The sequence below is a fragment of the Hetaerina americana genome, unplaced genomic scaffold, assembly GCF_022747635.1.
Source record: "Hetaerina americana unplaced genomic scaffold, ioHetAmer1.1.p SCAF_16, whole genome shotgun sequence".
Taxonomy (NCBI): domain Eukaryota; kingdom Metazoa; phylum Arthropoda; class Insecta; order Odonata; family Calopterygidae; genus Hetaerina; species Hetaerina americana.
The window spans coordinates 2937499-2964600 of record NW_027286719.1 but is presented as its reverse complement, the minus strand read 5'-3'; the positions used below and the strand labels follow the sequence as shown (position 1 = coordinate 2964600).

General features: G+C 36.8%; 1 protein-coding gene across 1 annotated transcript in view; it reads right to left on the bottom strand.

Annotated features, from left to right (window-relative positions):
• The window catches only part of LOC139687056 (DNA (cytosine-5)-methyltransferase 3A-like), a 26762-nt gene extending 4101 nt beyond the window's left edge, over window positions 1-22661 (bottom strand). The window contains exons 1-9 of the mRNA XM_071584160.1: window positions 22532-22661; window positions 20486-20641; window positions 19248-19342; window positions 12777-12867; window positions 12226-12387; window positions 7614-7741; window positions 4458-4505; window positions 4308-4358; window positions 481-583 (exon numbers count right to left, since the gene is read on the bottom strand). Coding sequence (XP_071440261.1) covers window positions 481-583; window positions 4308-4358; window positions 4458-4505; window positions 7614-7741; window positions 12226-12387; window positions 12777-12867; window positions 19248-19342; window positions 20486-20641; window positions 22532-22661 — 964 coding nt within the window. The remainder of the gene's footprint in view (window positions 1-480; window positions 584-4307; window positions 4359-4457; window positions 4506-7613; window positions 7742-12225; window positions 12388-12776; window positions 12868-19247; window positions 19343-20485; window positions 20642-22531) is intronic.
• Window positions 22662-27102: the final 4441 nt, after the last annotated feature.

The following is a 27102-nucleotide window of genomic DNA, read 5'->3' as shown; positions in this document are numbered from 1 at the left end:
TTCCAATTTTCACCTGCTCCCAGACTCTCCATTTTAGATAACTTAAAGCTAACACAACCACACTTAAAGACCAAAGGTTCTGTTCACCACTTCAATGAAGCACAATCGACAAGAGTGGGAATAGCAGTATCATACATTGGCAGAATCTATGATTTGAAACAAAAATGTAATGTTATAAATCCAAAGATTAATTAAACAGTTTAATATTCAAGAACCAACTAAATTTTTAACAGGTTATCAATTAAAAACCAATAATAACTACTGATCATCAAACTACAGTCTGACTTCACTCGTGTCACTCTTTGTGAGTCCTCTAGATTTTGTTGTACTACATCCTACGTGCAGTAATACTGCAATCAATTTCCGATATGAACTCATAATTCCCTAATAAATCCCTAAATGAATGCCTGAATATTAAAAATAATTACACACAACAGACCAGTTTCAAGGTGCTCACCAACTCAATCCATGTAACATTACCTGTGCTTATTCCATCGTAGAGAGACAGCACTCTGATTCTATTTTTCCTCTGAGGAAATTTGGGACTTCTGTCCATGTTAGTTGGTTTAAATAGCTGGGTGACCTGCAATGAAACAAATATAAATTACACTAAATGCACAAGTGAACATTGGAGGTAAAAGGAATCACCAAACCAATTCTGGAATTACAATATTAACCAAAAACTGTGAGACAGACATCAAATAAAATTAACAGGGATACATACGTACAAGTCAAAGTTTAGAAATGATATGCATAGACCATTATGAAAGTAATGTGCATCATTTTATTCTGACATGACTATTCATTGTGGCACAGTAAAACCAGTCTGGAAATTTGGTGCGGGGTCTGCTCTTCTAACAAAGCTTGTTTCAAGCAGAAAGATGTGCCTCCGCGTGAAGTGTGATTTTTAACTTTGGCACAATGGAGCATTTGCTTGAACCGCGATACACCAAGTTTCGGCTTAGTAAGCCAACCCTCAGCTTGGAAAGAATGCAACCAAAACATTCCAGATGTGTGACAAAATGACAAAAATGTGAATTGTATGAGTCAAGTTTGGGGTTCCAACCATTGATTGAGCATTCAGCAAATTGCTGACACCTTACACTTTTGCCCACATTTGCAGTACATGGGATTGTGATCACCAATCGGAAAATGGGCAAGGTCTGAACGAAGCTTGGCCCAAAAGTGTTGACAGAACTGAGTTTAGCACTGTCAAGAATTGTTGGATTTCATTCAAAATGAGCCGGACTTTCTTCACTCTGTTGTAACCAAACATCAATCCTGGATGTTCGAGTAATACCCAGAAACAAAATGGCAGAGCAGCAAGTTACAATTGCTTTGCATGTTATTTCTTTTTGGGTGCTTCAGAAACTTTTTATTTGTGCCAAAACTTTGACCCTGGAATCCGGCCTAACTGGATTGAATAATTTCTGATACCCCTAATGGCAGGCTTTTCAAGAGAAGTTATGAAGAGCATAAAAGAAATTGTGGATTATTTCGTCTCTGCATCAGATGAAAGTAAATTGCTCTTTTCATCAGAAAGTGATTTTGAATATGAAAGTGAGTGAGAATTTGTGGCAGAAGAGACCGACAACGGAATGAATCTGACTAGGGAGACGACGATTGGAAAGTCGTTCAAGAGCCCGGACAACCCATCCTGTCCTTCATCTCTTCCAATAATTGGCTAGTCCGGAACAAGCACCTTTATCAGACTCTCCACCTATTGCACATTTCACCTCCTCTTAACGGAATCCCAATTAGCACTTTTGTACAGAACAAATCTTTACGCCCATCTCAATCTTTCTAAAATGGTTTTGAATAGTTATAATATGTATAATGGAAATTACAAAGGACCATGGAAACCTCAGTCAAGGTTAGCATTTGTAATAAGTGTCATTGAGCGTTTGGGTAAAGAGTAGGTTTCAATAAGGGACAGTTCATTAAAAGTAGGACTGAAAAAACTGTATCCAAAAATCAGCTGATTCTTGGGAATGCAGCTCTAAAAATAAAAGAAAAAGATTCAGAACTGTCTGCATTACATGAAAGACAGGCTCTTACATTAGGAGCATTTGGCTAAATACAAATGCTGACGGCGTGAAAAGTACTTTTTCATATTATAAATTATATCTCGTGAACAAATGGGAATATTAGTGTCAAATATGGATATGATGAAAATAAACATGTAAAATTTTATAATATATGCACCAATTTCTGATTAATGTAGAGGTTTTAATAAAGTGATGTTATTTGTGTCAGTTAGAAAGTTCATGCTAAAAGTCCTTTGTTTACAACAGTGATTCAAAATGAACAATGCAGTGTATATTCCCACCAAATGTGAGGTCACTTCAGTGATGAGGTTGTTACTAATAAAAAACTGCAAAACTTATGACATTCACAGGGGAAATTTGTGCTCTGCACGGACCATATGTATGATCAGTGACAAGAGTTATACACCAGCAATTCACTTTTTTAAGAGTAGTAGTAGTTTTGAGAGTTTTAGGGTGCGTCGACAGCTAAGGTCATTTTGCACCACTCATTAAAATTAAAACTAAAATTCCTTTTTAATTTGCAAATATCCATGATGATGGACAAACATGGCCACCTGTCTATGGTGATCAGTGAAGTGCACCAGAAGATTGACAAAAAAGTTTGTGAACACCAGTGTTTTACGATATCTGAAATCTTTAGAAAGTTTTCCACAGGTGCCTACCACTCTGTTGCATAGAAACAGGGCTGAAAAACTAGGCTACCATGGTTTTGTGTTCATTTCAGCAAGGAACTTCAAGGATCCATCATCCAGTGGCTGCTTTCTCAGGCAGCAGAACTTTATGCTGAAGGAAATCATGAACTAGTTGAGAGATATGACCAATTTTTAAATCTGTTTGACAAATATGTATGAAAATAGCACAGATATGCACTTTTGAGATGAAAATTAAAATTTCTGTATCTATTCCACTATTTTTTTTATAGCATAACCGAGATTACTTTTTGGACAGCCCTCGTATAATGCATTCAATAAATTTCCAGTGCACAATTGTTCAATAACTGATGCTTGAAATCATGAGGCCCCATTAAAAAAAACATGTTTTTGTGATTTCATGGGCCAAATTATGGCTTTTCATTTTATTAGAAACTTCTATCAGTTCATGCCTACTAAAGGCAGCATACATGCCATCATAATTCCTACTATTGTGGTCTAATCTGTGGAGCTGACTCTGCCATCCCTACTGAATGTGCAGGCGTATGCACCATTCAAAGGTTCCAATCATTCTCATTACAAAGACGATGGGATGGCTACAAAGGTTGTCTGCCACTCTGAATGGAATTTTTCTACCAAGGGTAAAGGATTTTTTTCTCAAGTGGTGACATCTCGTCAAAAGCATGTGGTCCATGCGGAATGATTTTATCCTTCGCATCACCTATCCAAAGGATTTGCTGGTGGTGTGTCTGGTGGCCAGCTGTGACTTCTACAAAAAGCAGTTGAATGCTGCAGATTCTAGCGGTGAAGCACTGCTCTACCCCACACTTAATTGACAGTGTATCCAATCCATTGTGGAGGGAGACATGTTGTTGGTGCCGCATTGAGAATTGGTAAATGTCCTTTAAATTACCTTTGATTATACTTCTGTGGTAAAATCAGATATTTCTGGTGAATTGAAGATGAAATTGCAATTAAAGCAAAAATCCTGCCTAAGATATAGTGTTAAAATCAATAATTATGAGTACGTTACACCAAACTATAATAAAAATCATTGATTTAAAATTGAGAAGACATTTTTAAAGAAGGTAATTTATTCATAGTGTTAATAATTTTTGGAATTTGCAGGTAATCTCATGAAAATTTTTGGCATAAAATGGAAATGTAGTTACTAATTCTATTAAATGAAAAAGTTTGAAATTAAAATGGACCTTCATGCTCTTGGGAACAAGATTGTGCCCCAGAGCTGTTGCTATAGATTTTATTTCATCTCACATGTATTTGAAGGGGTGAAATCTAAGGTATTCGATAAAAAGTTCCATAAGACTACACTGCTTTTCATTGCAAATCATTGTACTTACATTATCCCACCAATTTTCTTTTGGCACAAGGTATCCATCAGTGTGGTTAATATATCCCCGGCACATCATGCAATGCCATGGATTTAACTCTTTGAATTTCAATAGGGAATATTTTCCAGCTAATTCACGTATACAGGTCGTACAGTAAACCCTGTTTGGATCAAAAGGAAAGTTACACTGCCTAAAATATTTCATTCACTGTTTTTCATAATATCTGAAGAGTCATTTGGTCACCTGTTACAGCCAACCTGGCCACAAACAAGCATCTCCCCAACTTGGGCACACACTGCACATGTTGTCTGAGGAAAAATCAAGAGATCATTCTTTATTGAAAGCTATGCATTCCAAAAAATAACTAAATAAAAGCCCATACTATGATACTAAGGAGCTTGACTTACCATGGCCCCATTTTCATCAGACTCAAAAATATGATTTTTCCACTTCTCCTGGAAAGTTAAAATTATTGATGAATGCCACTGAAAAATTATTCACCTTATAAAATTTTAATTAATCCATGAAATACCTGTGCCCACTACATTAGGAAAACAATCGTACAATAATTAATGAACAAATGATTGCATTTTTGAGGATTATATTCTCTTTGCTAAACAAAATGGTCTATGCAGCAACAAATATACGCATGAATTGCATATAAAACATTGCACATTAAAAAATCAAACAATGTTGTAACCATGCATGCATATAAAACCATTCCAATTAATTGTCTTTACTTTCACGAGCCTGAATATTTCTCCCTGAATAATATTTTCTTTAGTCACATTCACCGTAATATATGTCTTTGAAAAAATGGGGTGAAGTTTGAAATGGTGAGTAATTATTAATAAAGACCAATTTGTGAATATATGGTCCATATGTCATTGACACAAAAAATGGAAATGATCTTGATAGAAGGTTATCACTTACCTAATGAAGAAACTATCTAGTCACACACCATACCGAATGATTTTAGACCATTATTTCCTAGTTCCCATGGAATGAAGAGGCTATGAGTTTGAAGGTATCCATCTTATTCCCATATTTGATTTTTAAGAACTCAATCCTGATATTTTGGTCAACTAGATGACTATCAATGGGAGAGAGAATTCGACAATGAGGAAGACAATGGTAAGGTAGTACTCCTAGTGGGCAAGTGAATGTGTTCAAGTGGAAGGAGTTGGGGGAGGTGGTGAGGGACCAGTTGCTTAAGGTGTTGGAGGAAAGAATACCAGTGAGGAGGGAAAGGGAACTGGGTGAGATGTTACCCCAAAAATGCATTACAGTCTTTTGATGTCAACAACTTGTTCACTAGTATTTCAAGGAAAAAAGCTCTTGCCTCAGCACAAGAAACACTCATCAGGGCGAAAATTCCATTGCCAGTTATAAATCAAAGGTGTTCCACAGGACTGTTTTCTTAAAAGAGGGAAGCTCTACCAGCGGCTTGGTGGCCTAGCAATATATTATACACTTTCCCCACTGCTGGTGGACATTTATATGGACAACCTTGACCACTGCCTGTTCTCCTACAAGAATCCAATCACTGTGAGTATGGTACACTGGCAACAATATGTAAATGATATGTTTTGTGCGTGGTGAGGAACAAAAAGATAACTGGAGTGTTACTTTGGAGATTGTGTAATTTTCTTGATGAAAATAAGAATTTTAAATGAGACGGAGAGAGTATTGGACAACAATCACAATGGTGATTTCAAACATAATGTATCACATGTAGAAGGTAAAGGACTAGATTTAGATTGTCTGGAGATGTGCAGGTGTTGTTTAAGGCTTAAGTCAAAAACTATTCTGTTCTAAATGAGTTATTGTACCCTACCTACTCTGCCCTCCTCCACTTTCCAAACAGGAAGGCTTAACCTCTTTTCTTATTCTTCCCCTCTTGAACTAAAGGGAATAACCATCTCCTGTCCTTCTTCCTTCCCTAATTACATTGTATGTATCAACCGACCTATTCTTTTCTTGTTTTGGATCCTTTTATCTCCTCTTCCCTCCCCATTGGCACAGTCTTCACAATTAAAATCCATTTAATGAACTCTCATCTGATTATGCTGCATGGCAGAAACACCATGGCCATGTTTTCATTAATTTTAAAACTTCAGTATTATTTACCACCCCTTGCGGAATCAACGAAGCAGAAGAACTGAGTATCAACGGAGTCAATGGTAAAGAATGCTCTATTCTGCTAACGACATTTCATTAGTAGCAATAATACGAGAGCATCAGTTAGCAAGTCTGAATGGTACTGAATGTAATGAGTATCATCAAAAAGAGCACTTGATTCCCTGTGTGTGGCAAAAAGAACCTGAAAGGATATACTCCAATTCCAGGAGCAAAACGAGGAAAAGGGGAATCCTTCTATTTGGAAAGCAGTATTGCTTGAGATGGAAGAATTTTGACGAGCTCTAAGCTAAGAATGGCTCAAGCTAAGAAGGCATTCATGAAGAAAAGGATACTACTATGTTCAAAGAACCTAATGTTGCACAATAGAGAACAGCTCATCTAAATGTTCCTATGGGGCATGGAACTCAACAGACCAGTGGCATGGAACGTTGGCAAAGAGCATCAGCAAAGGGAAGCCTTTGATATGTTGTGCTGCAGGAAAGGTTGGCGATAGCTGGGGAATGGACCAAATGGTGAACTCAAAGGCAAGGAAGAACAATATGGATTGGATACAGCCATACTGCATTTGTTAGTAACTTATTGGAAGAGAAAATAGAAGAAGAGAGAGCACCAACGAACAAGTTGCCTGGAACCATGTGAAGCACGTAGAACAGAGGAGCTATCATGGAATGAGGGGGATAACACTGAATAGAAAAGAATGGAGGGCTTCAATTAACCATTCATAGAATTTGAAATACAGATTTTGATGGCAGCAAAGTGCATATCTTAACCACTATTGATTAACAAAATATTATTTTTAATTGAAATATCAATTGCATTCTTTTTACACTCAATTTGAATTATGTTAGTGATGGCATATACTGTGGACTTTCATTCTAAAAGCCATTCGAAATTTATCTCTCATGAACTAGATATATTTTGGCAATCAAATATTTACTGCGATTCTTTTTTAATTTTTCATAATTGCTTCTTGTTAGGATTATATGAAAATCATAATTATGATCAAAATTACAATTCATTACTTGGTTGACTAGATTTAAAAAACATGAAATCACACACCTAAAATGTTTTGCATTTATAAAGGTAGATTTCCACAAAAAGAGACACTCCCACATACATGCTGGACTCAGCCTACATCGCCAGATTTTCTGAATGGGAGCTGCCCCTCCAGCTGTTAACATTTGAAAGATAGTTGAAAGGATCCATATATCCTATTTTCCAAATAAATGTGCTATGAAAAACACTGCTGGATTAAGAAACATAGTTCACTGGAATTTTTTCTCAAGTGGAATGCATAAAAACAAATATTCTTTAACTTTTTCATGCTAATCAAAATTCCCCAAGATTAGCTGGTAATTTTATCTGCCCTCTACCCAAAATACTCTCATATATTTAGGAATTAATTCAGGGATTTTTCATACCTTGCATTCTTCGCAGATTCCACCTTCAAATAGGGGATGTTGACTTTCAATTTCTTTTTCCTCATTTTTGCAAGAAATGCACACTTCTTTGATTTTATTCGTACCACTTCGAAGTTTGCCAAAGAAACCTGCCCAAAAAAAGCACATTTAAATATTTTTCAATGATTAAATCTCTTAACAGCAAAGATATGAATGAAATTTCATGACACCCTCCACAATAATAAAAAATAAGCATTTCCTTTTTCATTGGAAAAAACTATGTCCGTTGAAACATTTTTGGCAGTTTAATTTTCAATGATAATAATAATAATTATGTTTGGATGAATGTCTACTGCTGAATTTGTTCAAGCAATGATTTCATGATGCATACTATCTAGAAAAGCCCACACACAGAGCAAAACCACAAAAAGTTTGAGGATTACATAATTGTCAGTGGTTAGAGGTTGAAGGCACAATGCTCCGCAATCAAGTCAATAGGTGATCACCAACACAGCACAAAAATGAAGAGCTATACTTGCTTATATATTCAAAAATCAAAACTTGCTGTTTCCTCTTTGAAAGACAAGATTGAACACGTTTTATTTGGTGCTGTCTATTTTGCCCAGAGACTTATCAACCTGGTAATGCCATATTTTTATTTCAACTTGTATTACCCCTCAAAACAAAATCCTTAAGTGGAGAATCTGAGTCCAGGAAAGAGTGTATATTTTTTAAAACCAAAAGTTATACCCAAACCAAATAACAGAATGATGAATTAAAGAAGATGAGTAATTAGAACTAATATATCAACTTTGAATAATGGTTGATATGAAGACAAACAACGAAGAACTCATACTAGAATGATCAATTTTTAAATACATTTTACTTTAATAATGCCTTAGAAAATCCAAGACAAGGCATTCGTAGTTGAAAAATGTTTTCATTTAGCAAGTCATACCTCTCACTAGCCTGCTGTTTAAGTTCAAGCTTTATCAATCAAGAGTTTTCATTCTCATAGTCAATTGAAAATGTTAACTTTTATTTTTTAAAAAAAGGAAAACAATGAACTTCATGATTAAACACAAGGATTTTTAAAGGCTTGACACCAAAAGAAATAAGTTACATTGAATGAAGTTCATGATACACCTGCTCATGTGCTTGTTAATGTTTACCATTGGGGAAATGAGTTTAAACGTGACCACATCATTTGGGGGTCCTATGGAAGTGACTGTGGTTTAAACTAATCATCAAAGTTTGTGAAATAGTTGAGATCACAGGAATATCACAAGGTAGTGTTTTCAATTTATTTTTGTGGTGAAATCAGCTCAGCAAAATGGGTGCCATTTTTGATCTCAAAGGAGAAAAAATCAGCAATAGTGTGGTCAATTTCCAGGCTACTTTGGCACATTTCTGTCTCTGCTTTATACATGACAATGGACAAAACATGGATACACTACCTCACTCTAGACACAAAGAAAGTCAAAACAGGCTTTTTAAAGGCAATCTGGCTCCAAGGAAGATGAAGATGGTGACATCGGTCGACAATGTGATGGCCATGATTTTTTTGAATTCATGGGGGAACTTCTACATCAATTACTTGCAAAAGGTACAAATATTAAATGCCAAGTATTACGAATTGTTATTGAACTGGTTGAATGAAGAGAGCTAGAAAAAGATTCCTCATTTGACAAAGAAAAAAATTACCTTTCAGTAAGATAACAAGCGGGTGCACATCTCCTCAGTATTGATGGAAAAGATTTAAGTCCAAATTATCATGAACAGCATCTTCTGTATTCTCCAAACTTGACCCTCAGTGCCTTTTTATATTTCCAAACTTAAAAAAATCGCTCAGTGGCAAATTAATCTCTCTCTTTTAAGAAAAGGGGAAATTTTTAAATTTGGGCACAAAATATCATTTAACTTTGCACAAATAAAATCACAAATATTAAGCCCTAAGAAAATTTAGGAAAAATTTGTGATCACTGGTGACAATAGATGCTACTGGAACGAGATCTATACCCAAACTGAAGTAGCCAATGCGTATTCATTCTGGGAAATTCTCTCTTCAGATCAATCACTATGCAAAAGGTTGTTCATTACCTAAGTCTCAAGGAAGAAGATCCTAAGGCCAATAAAAATAATTACGAAGAACTCCTATACCGGTATTTCGGTCACACAGGTGACCATCAACGGGGAGAAAATCAAATAGGGCACTTGAACTAAGAAGAGGAATGTGCACAGGCACCGTCCAAAGTCAAGTGACTTTGGACGGTGCCTGTGCACATTCCTCTTCTTAGTTCAAGTGCCCTATTTGATTTTCTCCCCGTTGATGGTCACCTGTGTGACCGAAATACCGGTATAGGAGTTCTTCGTAATTATTTTTATTGGCCTTAGGATCTTCTTCCTTGAGATTATTTCTTTAACAGCCAATAGCTCCACATCTTCCATTACCTAAGTCATTTTAGTCAAAATATTTTTGTTCAAAATGAAAGGTACTCGCTACGTGAGGTGCTTGTACGGCAAGGTTCCGATGGAAAAGTAAAATGCTAAATTTGTTTTTCCTATTTTCCATGGGTATTATTGAGCAACCTAAGTACCCCCTCTTCAGTCATTAATCATCCTGATGTATTCTTATGAGGTCAGTGGAAATCACTTTGGTATTTTCACAAATGATCTTCTCATTAATACTGTCATCTTGCCGTTGCTTTTTCTCCAGTTGTATGAGAAGCAAACTTTCCACTTCATTGAGAATACATAACCATTGCATATTTATTCTAGTCTCCTCCTTTGAAGAATCATTCTTTGAAAATTTGCCCGTTCTTGATGATAGTTAAATTGTATGCATGCGTTAGACCAGCCAATTTCAAACTTTGTCCCTTCTTTTCAATGAATCCACTATTCATTCCCATGGCTTTCCTCAAACCCATGTAGAAGTTTTCTTGTGCCTGTTTTTGTCAAGGCATTTTTAAAACAATTCAAAAGATTTTACTTAAGTTTGCAAAAAAATCACAAATAACATGTCTGAACACAAGTTTGTAAAAATGTGATCACTAGCACCAGTAAAAAGGTAGCAGAATGACTGCTGAAAACAAAATGAAGCAGCAGGTGCACAATCATTTTGGGAATCCATCTCTCCTTGACACTCCTGATGTGAACATCACTTTTTGAGTGTGGCATTCACAAAATATATTTGCTGATCAAGTCAAAACCCACTATATGAGGTGCTCTTTAAGTGAAGTTCCACTGTAACACTGAACCAGTCTACAAAACACAGCTGGACTGACATGATTGTACTCGTGAACTAGACTGACTCCTTGACAGAATGGCTGTCCATCTCTCTTGTTTGCTCTTGGTCAGAAGTCGTAACCGGATATTGGAGATTGGCTTTGCCTATGCTCAATATGCTCCGAGTCAAGGTTGGAGGAGAGACAAAGGGGAGGTGGAGTGGAAGATATATTTTTTCCTCTTAAGGTCACATCCTTCCATCAGGTTAAGTTTCCTTTTCACCTATTGTTGTGTTTCTTAATGTCCCATTTCAGGAATACCTAAATCAAAAGTTTTCTTCCTTGCACATCTGTTATGCTTACCTTTCCATTTCAAGGACACAAAAAATGGTATGCAATCAATCAACCAATGTCATTGGTGATATCAAGAGGGAGAAAATTCTCTGCTGCATAAGCTGCTCAAATAAATGAAAGGGCAATTACAATAATTCTCAGCCCATTAGATGCACAATCAGCATGTGGGCCATAAGTGCATAGGAATAACTTCGACCAATCAAGTACCAGCTGCATTGCTGGAAAAATACTTAGCATTAGGAATTTTTTTCAGCATAAGGCTAAGAAAATGGTAGTTTTTATTACAAATTTTAATGATATCACTATTTTGAAGAAGCAGTAAGTAACAAGAGTTTTAGTAATTCTTTTAAAATTACATCCAAAAAATATCAAAAAATAAATGGTTAATGTCTACAATGCAGCACTTCTAGTTTCATCTCACAAGTAGTAGTACTGTGAAACTTATGCATAGGGCTAACGATGATGCCACCCCACTACTAATACATGCATACATTGTTTCTCACCTGATAAATTCTTTTAAGTCAACAGGCATGCAACCTTACGTAGTATTAGTGTGTCATAAGGACATAGAAAATGATTGCTTTCAATACAAATTTCCATTTTATCAAAATATTAGAGAAACTAAGAAGTGCAAAAAAGTAAAAATGATGATAACCTCATGGGATCTTAACGGAGTAGATTGTCATGGAGTATTGTATTAAAACTTGAAATTTGAGAATTACCCTTCAGAACCTGGAAACAAGGCTGCTGATTAACTTTGGCCAAATGAAGATAAATTTCTGGGATTCTATACGAATAAACATTAATATACATGAAACTGCTGATTTCTTAATGTAACAAATCAATTAACTTAGTGTTATATGTTAACATCAACATACTCTGATGGTTGCCGCATGAACTAAGTATTTTTCGTAACTACTAACCCGACAAATCACAGTGCACCTATGTACACCGGTGCATTTCCAGAGGCAATAGCACTGGTTGTTCCTAATTTGGCATGATTGTCCAAGATATTATGTGATGGTTTATTCTAATGATACATTTAGTTGACTTACTGGTTGAAGTACAAGGACCGGAAGAGTTAGGGATGAGGCAGAGGATTTCTTCTTCTTCTTCCTGAGAAGCTTCCATGTCTTCCAATGTGCTCTCATTGTTTGGAGCAAGAGCCTTCTTTACTCTCTCCAAACTACCTTTCACGTTATCAGACAATAGAAGTTCTAAAACAAAGTCGAAAAAAAACCAAAGGTTAATAGGATTTTTGGTTATACACTTGAAAAGGTATCCAAAAAGAGCACTACAAAGCTACTACATATTTTTATCTGAAAACTGTCAATTTAAGTTTCATGCAAATTTCATGTGATTTAAAATACGCCAATGCATTAAATTACATATTTCAGTTGATTCTTTCATAATAACATGGTAAAAGCAGACATGACTAAATACTAAGATTACTGAGTAGAGTCTGCCACCACTTAAACATTCAACATAATTTTTTTCTTTGTTTTCCATTTTGATTTAACGGAAAGCAGGATTGGAGAGAATTATCACATAAATTAAGTAATAAAATTCCCAGTCCATAATGCATAGATTCTATGAATTGACTTACTTGAGGATTCTGATAGAAATCCATTTGCTGCCCATTCTCCCTTTTCTTTTTTCTTATCAAGAAAATCCATCCCATCTTGGAAAGCACAGTCCTGCAAAAACAAGAATGGGTTAAGAGAAAGGTAAATTACAATTCCAGGGGAATTCCGAGAGATATAAAAATATTAATACATTTATGTACTTGCATCAATAGCAGCTTTCATCCCTTCCATGTATTTCTTTGCTTTCAGATTGTGAAGAAGTTTTGCGTAATTTCTTCGAAATGAACAAATTTTTTTAAGAAACACCTATAAAAGATGACAAAAATAGAACTGGCATGCTGTTTGTTTTCAATATTATTCTATTACTACACACATGACTACAGCATAAAATTTCTTTGGTATTTATGAATAAAGCACATCCACCTTCACTATTTAATCGATAAAATTATAAGGTGAAATGACAAAATTCCTGATCATCAACACAACATTTCCATAATTTAAAAAAGTTAATTTTTCGTTGCAATGGTTAGTCATTATAACAGAGAGAAGTAAAAGATTTTTTCTATCTTTGAAAATAATGAAACCCTTCAAGAATGATTAATCTTAAAATTGAAAAAGAATCAAATAAATATGAGTTCTTTTTTCTTGTCATGAAAGAGATAATTTTCAACAAAGATATGAATATAGTCCTTTGTCCCAATTTGCCCTACTCCATCAGGCAAGTGTGAATGTTGTTATTTATTTTTTTCCCAAGTAAAAAATAAAGTTCAATTACCCTCTTTTACTTCCAATTCATGCATTAGTTAAATATTATTTTTTCATTTTTCATACACAGAAAATTAAGATGAAGCTAAATACCCAACAGATTAAATTTAAGAATGTGTTTGGGCTCAGTCCACATAATGATAGTAAAATTTGGGGAAAACCAATAATATATTTAATTTAAATAGGATCACAATTCAACAATTTGGAAGCGTAAAAATTATTCGCTTGGACTGGTATTTGAAACCAAATGCCTCAGTGCCTCTGCCTGAGTGCTTCAGCCGGTAAGGCTACGGAGGCCTTGAATCCTGGTCAAAGTATGTGATTTTTACACTTAGCAATAGTTCCACTGTTATGCACATTAGTGAATGACTTTGTTAGAAGTTACTGTCACAAGAGCTTATATAGTTTCTTTGAAAATGTTAATTTGGATTATGGAATACTGAAAAGAGATCATTTTCCGGGGTTTATTGGGATAAACTTGGAAGTCCTAATGCACCATATGAAGTCATTCAAAGTCATCTGAAATCAAAGGTTCACAAATAAAGAGAAAAATATAGTTTTGTAAGTAAAAAATCCTTCAATCCTGTAAAGACCTTGCTGAATTGGTCATGCTATTATTGGGTTAAATAAATTCTTTTAATTGAATTGAAAATTCTTTAATTGCCCCTTAACGATTCTTACATACCTAATATTAGTATAAGTGGGTAGAATATAACAACGGCCATGAAATTAAGACTTGTATCAGTACCTACACCTAATATGAAGTTAGTAAGTTCATACATACATCACTTATGTATTAAAACATTTATTACGTATTTTCATACATTATAAATTATAGTTATAATCAGAACTCTACTGTTTAGGGTTGTTAAAGGTAGGTCTTAGACGGGCACAGCCAATAAAATTGTACAACAGTATATTTACTTGTCTCTACTAACATAAAACATGACTTTACATCGGCCACTAGAGCCAGTTCACCTTCAGTTCCACATACATCTTTCTTCCATTCATTTCATCCAACAAGCTTCTCCTATTTCTTCCCCTTCCTCCTATGCCTAATGTTCTACCCTTTACAACAGTATCCATTATCCCATTCCTAATCAAAATATTCTGAATCCATTTATCCTGTTTCCTTTGAATTTCTTCCAACAATCCTCTCTCCCTCCCCACTCGGCCTAGTATTTCCCACTTTGTTATCCTTTCAGCCTACTTCACCTTCTCCACTCCTACATTTCAAAACCCTACAACCTACACCCAGCACCTTGCCGCACTGAACATATTTCCACTTTGTTAAAGCCGACACTTCATATTAAAGTTTTAATGAGATTATACATTAATTTATCAGCCTCCTTACTCAACATCTCTGTCATCAATTGCCTTTTCCTTGAGAAAGCTTCTTTGCCTAATGTAAATCTTCTCCTTATGTCCCTATTCTTTTCCTGTTTTGGTCCAAAACACTTCCATGATGTGTAAACTGCTTTGCCTTTTCTAGTTAAATAATTCCTTTTTTCAATATTCAACTTGTCCTTCCTCTTTATTGGGAACCACATAACTTTGCTTTGTTTGCGCTTATTCTTATCCCATAGGTATTCGCTGACTTACCAATGCACTCACTAATGCTTGAAATCCCTTGGCTGACTAACAAACTAAAGCTTGATCATTCAAAATGCTAATTGATTTTATGGATTCCCTGCCAACTTCCATTCCTAACTTTAGTTCTTTCTTTGCCTCTTTTTTCATTTCCTCCACATATACATTGATAAGTACAGGCAATAATGGGCACCACTATCTTACTCCTCATTCTGGCACTGCTCATCAGAACTCTCCATCCACTACTTGCAACCGAGAAGTCTCGGATGTACAGGTTGTACGAAAGTCTTATGCTCCTCCAATATCCTCCAATTTTTGGCAAGACATTCAATAATTCCACTCTATTACATACCTTTTCAAAAGTAACTCAATGAACAAATCCTGATCGTATTCTACATTCCTCTTTATTAGTGACATCATTATTGCTTGGCATCATACACGCCTCTCCCCTTCCTTAACCAAAACTGGTCATCCCCTAAGAAATTGTTTGCTCGGCTCTCCATCCTCATGGTGATGATCCTGAGATCCACTTTAGCTGTGTGTGAAATTAAATTTATTGTTCTGTAATCCTCAAATATTGCTGCATTTCCCTTTTTGGTGTAGAGCTAAAAATGGATCGGTCGTGTCCCAGCCAAATCCCTCCATTATAACTGCAAGGAATAAGTCTCTTTAAAAACCCTTCCTCCCACATTCTCCTAAACCCTTCAGTAGTTCCACAGGATTACTTGTTACTCATCATTTGTAGTCTCACATATGGCTACCTTTCCCTCTTTTGGAAATGCGGCTAACACTTATCTGACGAGGTCTTCTAGCCAAATTCACCCCTCATCAATGATATGAATTAACTGTAAAAACTCTTAACTCCCACCCTTTCCTAACCATATAATAAGTACCACAGGGATATTGCCAACTCTCATGATCTTATCTGATTCAAAATCCTTGAACTCTCTTCCTTTCTCATCATGTAAACCGGGACCTAAGCTATCTCTTTTACTGCATCATATTCTCTTTTCATTCTTAAAATTGCTGATGGACTGTCTTAGTATACAGTCCTTTATGCTCTTTTCATCTCTCTTCAATTTTTTTTGGTTCAGCTAATATTTTTCATCACTTCTCTTTGACTGTTTTAACACATTTTCCTTTATTACTACCTCACAGTGTTTTAACATACCTGTAGCTGGCCCCAGAGGTGGCAGGATAACATCCTCGCATCACATTATTTATGCCACGCATATTCTCTGAACTGTTGAAACATAGCATTTTGCCAAACAATGGACTGAAATAGAAATAATAAGTTGTGCATATTTCTCAGGTTTCCTATGCTTTGGTTGGCTAGGAAAAACCTCTGCTGCAGCAATCTACTTTTGACGTAAAATTACAATGCACCCATTTAAAATTATAAAAATCATTCAGCCCTGCAGGGATTAGAACCTGTATTCCTCAATAACTGACCAAGAGCTTGATCTAATTAAGTTTCAGAAGCATCCTACTGCAAGGTGATTTTCTAAAAAAAAATTTCAAATGCAAAAGCCTACCACTGTAATCATTCATATCTAACCTCAAGAAGCTGCGAAAACCAAATTTAAGTTCACTTTCCTGACTTACATGTCTGGCTTGAACTCCCATGTCTTCAAGCCACACCTTTTTCAAACGGTATGCCAATTATACCCATGAACGCCACCAACACAGGGGCCCTTAATAATCTGCTGATAGTAAGTACTTCAGACATCGTGAAATACACAGTTTTTGAAATGACAAATTTATATTCAGATGCCGGTAATGACATTTAGAAAATAAGATGGGTTATTCCTTCAATCTTAAGACCCTAGCCTATGGTTATAACCTATTTCTTGAAGTGTAGCTCAGTTTGAAAAGTTTTCATTGCACCAAAACTGGCAACTCGCCTGCATCGCAGATGCACCACCCATTTCTTTAATCATTATGTTTGAAGGATTAAATGCTGAAGTTTAGCAGCTATGCAAGTTCTGCATTTCTCATATGTACTTGACCTTTAATGATGACAACAATGGCAAAGGTTGAAGATAAGTTAACTACTCTCATCCTGTATTACGCCTTAAGGTGGAGTAACCTTTAGATTATTTCAACATGTTCTCCTGCTCTACAGCACCTGCTTAGCAATAGTGAAAAGATCTGTTCGCTTTTAACCAGCCACTACAGTTTTCAGGCATTTAACTGTATTAAAAAAGATTTTGACATGGATGAAATATAATATTTATATCATTGAGCAATTAAAAGCTCACCAGCATAGAGCCCACAATACCAATTTTAAAATTACTTTAGCCAAATATTCCAGCATCTATGTGAACCAATCAACTGGATAATGCTTAAATCTGCATTCATTTGCAAACAACTTCCCTGATTTCTAAAAACCTCATCATCTCACTGGGCCTTTGGGGATTCAAATTCTGGTCATTGCATTTGTCTGCACCCTATTTTATGTGCAGGTCATTGCATTCGTCTGCAAGAATCAAAGTAATGCCACATTCTATATCATCTAATCAGAACCAATAAGATTTCACGTTTATTGGGGACTTCGGGGGCGGAATACCATAAAAATGACAGACCATGGAGAAGGAGAAAGTTTTCCTTATGCAGGTGATCAACTGTCACTCAGCACCCCCTGCGATTCTATGAAGAGAACTAAGTTTTCAGGATTTCATTATTCCCTTTCAAGAGGACAAACTGTACTCTTTGGGGCAAATTTGCAATGTTGACTATAATTGACCTATTTTAGCAAACCCAGGTCTACTGCTATGGGAGAGGAGGAAGGAATATTAGTTTCAGCGAAAACCATGGGAAATGAAAATACATTAAGGTCAATGCAGGGAATCTCAGCTGACTGAAGGAAGCTGCCACCATAGATAATATACTAGATGAAGAATGAAATTGGATAAGTTTCCTCCTGGATTCATGCAAGGTGTCTCAAGTTGCAACTTTAATCAAAATGTCCACGTATTTCTTCAAATTGAATGGCAGAGAATACATTTACTTGCATAAACCGTGGGAATTAATAAAATTTTAAACAAAATGCAAGGTTTAAGTAGGCTAATTCTTTAATTCACGTTTAGGAATTTAAATACTTTAAGCTAATTGGAATCTAAAAAATTCCGTACACATTCAGTTTTTTTACATAAAAAGTGCATTTGGCATGAAATGTAAAATGCTAATAAAAAGAAAAACTAAAAACAAAGTAGTCAACCCACAGGACAGTTTGAAAGGTGACGGCAGAGTTCACCCAATACTTAGCCTAGCTGCATGTGAGTGGGAGGGGGGCAGATCCTTCCAGTGTCAACTATGGCTTCCCAGGACATTCTCTTGTGTGAAAAATCACACAGCTCAGGCAAAGTTTAGGGTGCCCAGAGAGGCATCACAAGTAATCAAACCCGTGCCCCATAGGTCAACTGGGTATCTCTGTCATTACTACAATACCCAAACCTAGACTGCCCATGTTGCTAAATCCAAATAATAGGTATTAATTTTTTTCCAAAAATGGAACAAGAAATTCGGAAGGACTGAAATCGAGGGAGAAGTAAAGGGGCCACTGTATTGGTCTGCATATTATTCAGAAAAAGGCCATGCTAATTTAATGAAATAACATTGTGCCTAAGTAAATAAATGAACTGCTTGTAATGAAGATAGATCATTTCATAACAGAAACTTTTTAGGGACTTGAAATGAATGCGAATTACACTAGGTAGCTGCTTTTTTCAAAATTCTCCTAGTGCTGATTCTGTCTTCTATAAAAATACGCTTCTCAGATTTACATAAAGATGTTTTCAAATTCTAGCACCTCAGTGCTGCAAGTGATCTAATTCAGCATTCAGCCTTCATGATGACCTAATATACTAGGCATCATATCCTAAATGAGACCTATCTAGCATAAGGAGCATTGCTCAATAACTTCCTGATAATATCTTCCAAATTCCCTTTTAATAAGTTCTAGATTCTTGTTAGGTTACCCGCATATCGCTCATTTGTGTTTCACCCAAGAGAGGCTGTACATAGGAGTTATGCCTATGTATTTAATCAAGTCTACATTTCCATTTTGGTATCCCTTATGCAGCAGGCATTCGGATGGAACTCTTTTCTTTGTGTCCAGTAGATACTTCACTTACCAGTGATACTCGCTCATCACCATACCACAATATCCATTCCTTACATGGTATATTAGCCAGATATTGACCGCAATCTTTTCCCTGAATTACTATGCCTAAAATGTAGAAATAATGAAATACAAAAATAAGAATTGTTAAATAATTTGACAGTTAGTGCTACTTAATCAGCTAGTTAAAAATGTTATCTTTTTAATGTAATTAAAAAATGAATGGGATAAAAACATACCAGTGTAAGTAGGCTTGGTAATAGATAAGAAGGCACATGCAATAATGCATAGAATAGTCAAGGTTAAAAGTCAAACTTAAACAGAAGAACAAGAAATAATATCCAGCCTTTACAAAAATGAACAGCCAATACGAGGACACAAATGCAAATCACTTCAAAAAACCTCACCAAAAATATGTGCCCTATGACTGCTTTTCATGAAAATGCAACACCTAATACTAAGTGGAGATCAACACAAGCAGTTGTTGGAAGAGGTGTGATTTTACTCCATTCAAGTATTGACCAGAATTTTTATTTTAAGAGTTTTTGGTCTCCTCATTGTACTTAAGAAGCAATAAGGGCTACAACTTACAAATGTATCAAAATTTCCAATTTGGTAATTGTTCACATGTATTCCTAAGATGTCAGTTTCAGTGTTCGTTAGCAAACATATGTCGAGGAACAAAGAGAGCAGAGGTAGCTGCTAGAAAAAGCAAGCCTGTCAATCACAGTGTAATTATGGATGCAATTACTTGTGAAGATTGAAACAAGTACTGCCATTCTTCACAGGGTAAGATTTTTGGCATATTGTCAATGAGGCAGGGGCTGGGAAATCTTGAGTGTTGGTCAGAAAAAGTTGGATTGCTCTCTTATAAGCGTTAATTATCAACGCAGAAGGCAATAAGTTATAAAACCTAATTATTTTCCTTTATTATTCAAAACTGTATGCAATAAATAATGTAACTTGTAACGTAAATCCAGAACAAAATTGAGGAAACCCATATCTTTGGAAATGCCTTTAAAGCAGATTCACTATATGATGGCCTTGTGTATATTGAAAGGGGCCCACTCGTGAAGCACATAATGTTTGAGTGATATATCCCTCCTCCGAGGTTCAATGACTGGCCAGCCAACCACAAAATACTCGCTAAATTTGAGAAAGATTTTCACATATATTTGCAATGCATACCATCCTGAAACACAATAATTAATTTGTAATAGTTAATGGTTTAAAAGACATCCTGCATATTACCTGGCCACCAACCCTTTCCAATCCTTGCAAATACTATTTGTCCTCTTGTCTCTTTGGGTTTGAACATATCCCATGTTTCTATCCCATTGGTAAGATTTGATTGACTCCTCCCTTCTCTAGGCATCTTTTCTTCGCCTGATATAAAATACAGCTGCACTACAAAGTAATTAAATGAAAAATGTCATTTTACAACAAATTTACAGCAAAATATCTCTAACACTACACAGGACAACTAAGAAATGATATCCTGGAAAGAGAGCAAATAGGTCCAGATGAAAAAGTTAGAAAAGCCATAACTATAAGAGAATTTGATCTAGCCCTTGAGTAGTAACAGAATAATAAAACACCAGGGCTGAATCTGAAACAGGAGACCTAAGATCAGGCCGAATAAATACTTAGAACACTGCCAACATGGGAAGGAATCAAGACAGGTATGAAACATTTCATGTAAACCTATCCATAGCTGTGGCATTGTACAGGATAGAAGGCTGAGCCCTTCATAGGAAAAGGCAAAGAGAAATTCGAATTATTGAACATGGATTATTACTGAATGAATGGGTTAAAGCTGGGTCATCCTAAAGTAAGTGAGGAAATTTGAACACATGTTCCTACGTTGAGGTTTATGATACTCTAGATGAACCAAAAATGAACAATTTCTTGAAAGACTGAGGGAAAGACATAGGGAAAGGAAGACATAGGATGGACTTTATTGATGGCAAAAACATACAGTACCTGAATGTGAAAAAGCTTAAATAGAAAACTCTTTACAAAGAGATCCTCACTACCTCCCTCTCTCCCGCTATCTATATGTCAAATTATAGGTCCTGAACCGGATTGTGATACTCATAGCTCTCTTTTTCACATTAATCAATGTATTTAAAACTCAAGACTCCCGACTAGGGAATGTTTTCACATTATAGTCAATTGAGAATGCATGCCATGAAAAGTTAGGTTAAATATGAAAACATTTTGTGGCCATTTTGGTCTATACCTATGGAGGATTTCAATTTATAATTCATTTATATTACATCTCTCCATAGGCCTTCAACCATGCAGATGATTGCATTAAAAATACTTGGGTATCACTAAGGTAATTCTATCAACACAAAAATTTGCTGAAATATTTACGAACATCACGATTATACCTTTATTGTTTACATTATACTTGAAGCCACCTTGAATATACTACACTTAATTATGAATTAATTGTCCAATGCAATGACATACTACATAAAGGGCCTTGGGATGTTTTTCCAGCAATACGTATTATTTAATGGTACTCATTAGAGTCTTCAGCTCATCCCACATATTCATCATATTTTGTCTTGACGCACATTTTATTTTCAACTAGCATGCTTTTGAAACCGTTTCCCAAAATAATAAATGAGATTCAACTGAGGCAAAATAATTTACATGACATGAACTTCAATGCTTGGTATTTTATATCGAGAGACCGCATACATTGCACTAATATACCCATTTTTAAGTGTTACTCTCGGTTTTCTATCATAGAAGATCGTTCCCTACACAAATTAATATTAATACGTTAGTGATAAACTAAGTTTCGATATGTACCAATAGTTATTGCCGCTATGAGATCACAATAAACAAGAAACCTCTCTTTCATTTTCAACAAGATACCATTCCATCGTTTTCTTAAATGTCTTTGCTTATGAAATAAATCATTTGATGATTCCAAAGAATCTTAAAGCAATAGACTTGGGACTGCACAATGGTGTATCAAATAAATATTTAAAAAATCACGTAAGGGGCAAGGTGTAAGTGGTTCACAAATTTCCTATTGCCTCATTTTATACGGTCATGGGATAACATTTAGTTGTTATAGCTAAAATATGAAAGGTTCATAATTAGAGTAACGCTGGTAATCAATGGTATTTAACAATGAATGTAGAAAGGATATATGTAGGAGAATGAGTTGGCACCTCACAATGCCGCGGAACCGCGTAATTTACCAACAGAGAGGAACAACATTTTTCACGAAGTCTTCGTTATTTAAAAGTGGTTTCCTGCCTGACGTACGCATACTTGGGGGCCTGAAGGTCCAAGGGATTAAGAGACCATAATAAATGGGCAAGTTCTCGAGGCCCTCCTTGGGCAATATCTGCTGCGTCACGTTCACCGCTCGAAGATAACATATATCATCTGTCATGACCATTGAGAGTACCACTCAATATGCCTGCATGTTCAGTACCAAAATACACGTCTTCACTTACCGTAACGGTGAAAGTGCAAGTGAAGAACAGTCACGGGCTTCGCTGAACAACACAGATCGCCGTTCCTTTATCACTGAACCGACTCCTGAGTAGGCCTACCTCTTCCTAACCATATGGATGCGAGTTAGGGAACAGACCGCGCTCGTGGGGGTCCTAAGCATGAGGCTAGAGAGGGGTGGGGGCACCAAAAAAGGAGTGGTTTTCCCCGCGGCCTTCAAATAAAGTAGGCCACGAGGGTTTCGAAGGGGAAGAGGGCTGTCCATTGAGATTGCATGATATCTCTGGGGTTCCAGAGTCACGTTTCCCACTGCTGCCGAGTCTGTAGGAAAATCATTGCTATGTCACGCCAATGAAAAATATTAGGGTTGATATCTCTAGCGATAAAAGGAATAAACTATTGATGATTACAAGGCATCTAGGGCGACTGCCAAGAATGAAAATCGGAAAATATAAAACAAATTCAATAGGACAATGGATAGTTTGAAAGAAAATCCAAAGGCATTTTGGCGGAGCACGAGAGAGGTTCAGGGAAATGACTCAAAAGTTAATTCACTAAAAAATGATGACGGCGAACGAGTAACCAGCAGTTTGGAAAAGGCTGACTTATCAAATTCCTTCTTTAGAAGTGTCTTCACCAATGAAATCCCCGAAGGTCTCCGATATTCACCAATGCATCTCCGAATTGCTCGTATATTTAGGGAACTAGCATCGGATGGTTCACCGTTTCTGGAAAAAACATTTAAGAATTCCTACTTAGATGACAAGGTTCCCAGTGATTGGATAATGGCTAACGTAACACCAATATTTGAAAACGGAGACACGGCGGTGATGAGGCGCTTCTCCACAATGCGCATCAACATTATCAGTTCTAAATACCCCGAAATCTCTCCAACATGTGTTCGTTTATCTTTGTTCAATCGTAATCGCGATTATAGTGGATTTTACCCTAAATAATTTTCCACACAACTGTTACTCTCCAAAAAATATATTTTTTTATCGGTTATATTTTTTTTAAGGTAATCTCCCGGTTAAGGTAGGTTTTTGGATGGACACAACTACCAAACAAACATTTTATTATTCCTAACAAAACAAAAAATCCATCATCCTGCTCTATATTAGGTCCGTCTTCATCTCTGAGTACTTTCTTCCTCCCTTCATTCCGTCCAACATCCCTTTTCTGTTCCTTCCCTTTCCTCTTTTGCCCAACATTCTCCCCTCTGTCACAGTCTTCAACATCCCACTACCGGTCAATACCGCCTTCATCCACTTTTCCTGCCTCCATAGGATTGCTCCCAACAAACCCCTCTCTTCACCCACCATGCCAAATACTTCCTCATTTGTTTTCTCCTCTGTCCATTTCACCTTCTCCATTCTTCTCCACACCCACATTTCAAAAGCCTCCAGTCTACATCTATCCTCCTGCTTCAATGACCACGTTTCCGCGCCGTACATAGCTACGCTCCATATCAAAGTTTTTACGAGTCTTTTCTTAACATCCTTACTCAAAGTCCCCATCATCAACTCCCTCCTCCTTGTGAAAGCCTCTTTGCCTAGCGCAATTCTTCGCCTTACGTCCCTACTACTTTGACCGTGTTGGTCCAAAACACTACCGAGATACGTAAACTACTCTACCTGCTCTAGTTTTTGCCCTCCTATTCTAATGTTAAGCTTAGCCTTTTTCTTTCTAGAAAATCGCATAACCTTTGTTTTATTAATGTTGATTTTCATCCCATACCTGTCGCACTGAATTTTCAATTCACTAAGCAATGCTTGCAGCCCCTTGGCTGACTGACAAACTAAAGCTTGGTCATCAGCAAACCTAACTGATTTTACGAATTCCCCGCCCACCTTCATTCCTACCTCCAGTTCTTCCCATGCCTCTTTAATAATTCCCTCTGCATACAGTTTGAACAGCAGCGGTGATAATGGGCAACCCTGCCTCACACCTCTTCCTAACACTGCCCATCTGGACTCCCCGTTCCCCACTCGCACCTGAGGAGTATGAGACATGTACAGGTTGCGGATTAGCTTCCTTTCCCTCCAATCTATTCCTATTTTCTGCAATATAATCATTAGTTTTTCCCAATTCACTCTATCAAACGCTTTTTCGAAATCTACGAAACAGGCAAATACCTCCTGGTTGTGTTCTACCTTCCTCTCGATTAATAATCTCATTACTGCAATGGCATCACGCGTACCTCTCCCCTTCCTAAACCCAAACTGATAATCCCCTAAGTAATCATTTGCCCTACTCTCTATCCTTTTGTTTATGATCGTCAGAACAACTTTTGCTGCGTGGGATATCTAACTTATCGTCCTGTAGTCCTCACATGATGTAGCCTTTACCTTTTGTGGCATAGGAACTAAAACTGATCTCACAAAGTCTTCCGGCCAGATTCCCTCCTCAGAAATACTACGGATCAGCCCATATAGCCTCTTCCTCCCCCACTTTCCTAAGCATTTTAAAAGTTCCATGGGAATGTTATCTACCCCCACGGCCTTATTTAGTTTCATCTCCCTTAATGCCCTTTCTATCTCATTGTCTAGTATGCCTGGACCTAAGCTGTCTTCCTCTACGTCATTTTCTTTTTCAATGTCTAACTTTGTTGGTCTGAGTTCTTTACTAAGCAGTTGAGTTCTGCAGGAGACAGGGGTTGGTCATCACCAACATTTGGTTTAGACACCACAAATGACGCAGGTATGCATGGAAAATGCCAGGTGACTCAGAGAGGTATCATCTAGATTATATTCTGGTTAGACACAGGTTTAGGAACAGTGTGATACATTCACACAGCTTCCCGGGAGCGGATTCGGACTCTGACCACAATTTAGTTATTTTGAAATGTAGCGTACGTTTCAAAAAGATAAGGCAGGGGCGGCGGATTAGAAAATGGAATCTGGAGGCATTGAATGGTTTGAAAAGCGAGGAGTACCAACAGGCGGTAGAGGAAATCATGGAGGATGATAAAGAGGTTAGTACCATCGAAGAAAAATGGGAAAGGGTCAAGAAAGGGTTGTCTAAAGCCGAAAAATACACTCTGGGAACCGTTAACGCGAAAAGGACCAGGAAAACATGGATCACGGATGAGATCATTACAAAGATGGATGGGCGGAGAAAATGGAAGAATGTTAATACAGAGTTAGGCAAAATGAATTTCAAAGAATTAAACAATAAATTGAGTCGGGCGACAAATAAACCTAAAAAAGGATATGGAAAGTCTGCAGAGAAAGGGTGAAATCGGTGAGCTGTACAGCAAAGTTAAATCTTTATCGGGAAGTAAGAAAGGGAGATCTATGTTAACAGTTAGAGATAAGACGGGTAAGGTAATAGTTGACACAGGAAAGATCCAAGAGAGATGGAAGGAATATATAGAAGAACTGTATAGTAAAGACCTTAGACCAACAAAGTTAGACATAGAAAAGGAACATGACGTAGAGGAAGATAGCTTAGGTCCAGGCATACTAGACAATGAGATAGAAAGGGCATTAAGGGAGATGAAACTAAATAAGGCCGTGGGGGTGGATAACATTCCCGCGTAACTATTGAAAGGTTTAGGAAAATGTGGGAGTAAGAAGCTATATGGGCTGATTCGTAGTATCTATGAGGAAGGAATCTGGCCGGAGGACTTTGTGAGATCAGTTTTAGTTCCTATTCCGAAAAAGGTAAAGGCTAAATCATGTGAGGACCTCAGGACAATAAGGCTGATATCCCACGCATCAATCAATATCAATAAAACAAATGTTATGCGATTTTCTAGAGAGAAAAAGGCTAAGTTAAATATTAAAATAGGAGGACAAAAACTAGAGCAGGTAGAACAGTTTACATATCTCGGTAGTGTTTTGGACCAACACGGTCAAAGTAGTAGGGACGTAAGGCGAAGAATTGCGCTAGGCAAAGAGGCTTTCACAAGGAGGAGGGAGTTGATGACAGGGACGTTGAGTAAGGATGTTAAGAAAAGACTCGTAAAAACTTTGATACGGAGCGTAGCTATGTACGGTGCGGAAACGTGGTCATTGGAGCAGGAGGATAGACGTAGATTGGAGGCTTTTGAAATGTGGGTGTGGAGAAGAATGGAGAAGGTGAAATGGACAGAGGAGAAAACAAATGAGGAAGTGCTTGGTATTGCGGGCGAAGGGAGGGGTATGTTGAGAGAAATCCAATGGAGGCAGGAAAAGAAGATGAAGGCGTTATTGACCGGGTGTGGGATGTTGAAGACTGTGATAGAGGGTAGAATGCTGGGCAAAAGAGGAAAGGGCTAGGAACAGGATAGGGATGTTGGACGGGATGATGGGAGGAAGAAGGTACTCAGAGATGATGAGGGACCTGATGTAGAGTAGGATGCTGGATGTTGTGTTTTGCTAGGGGTCACAAATTATTTAATT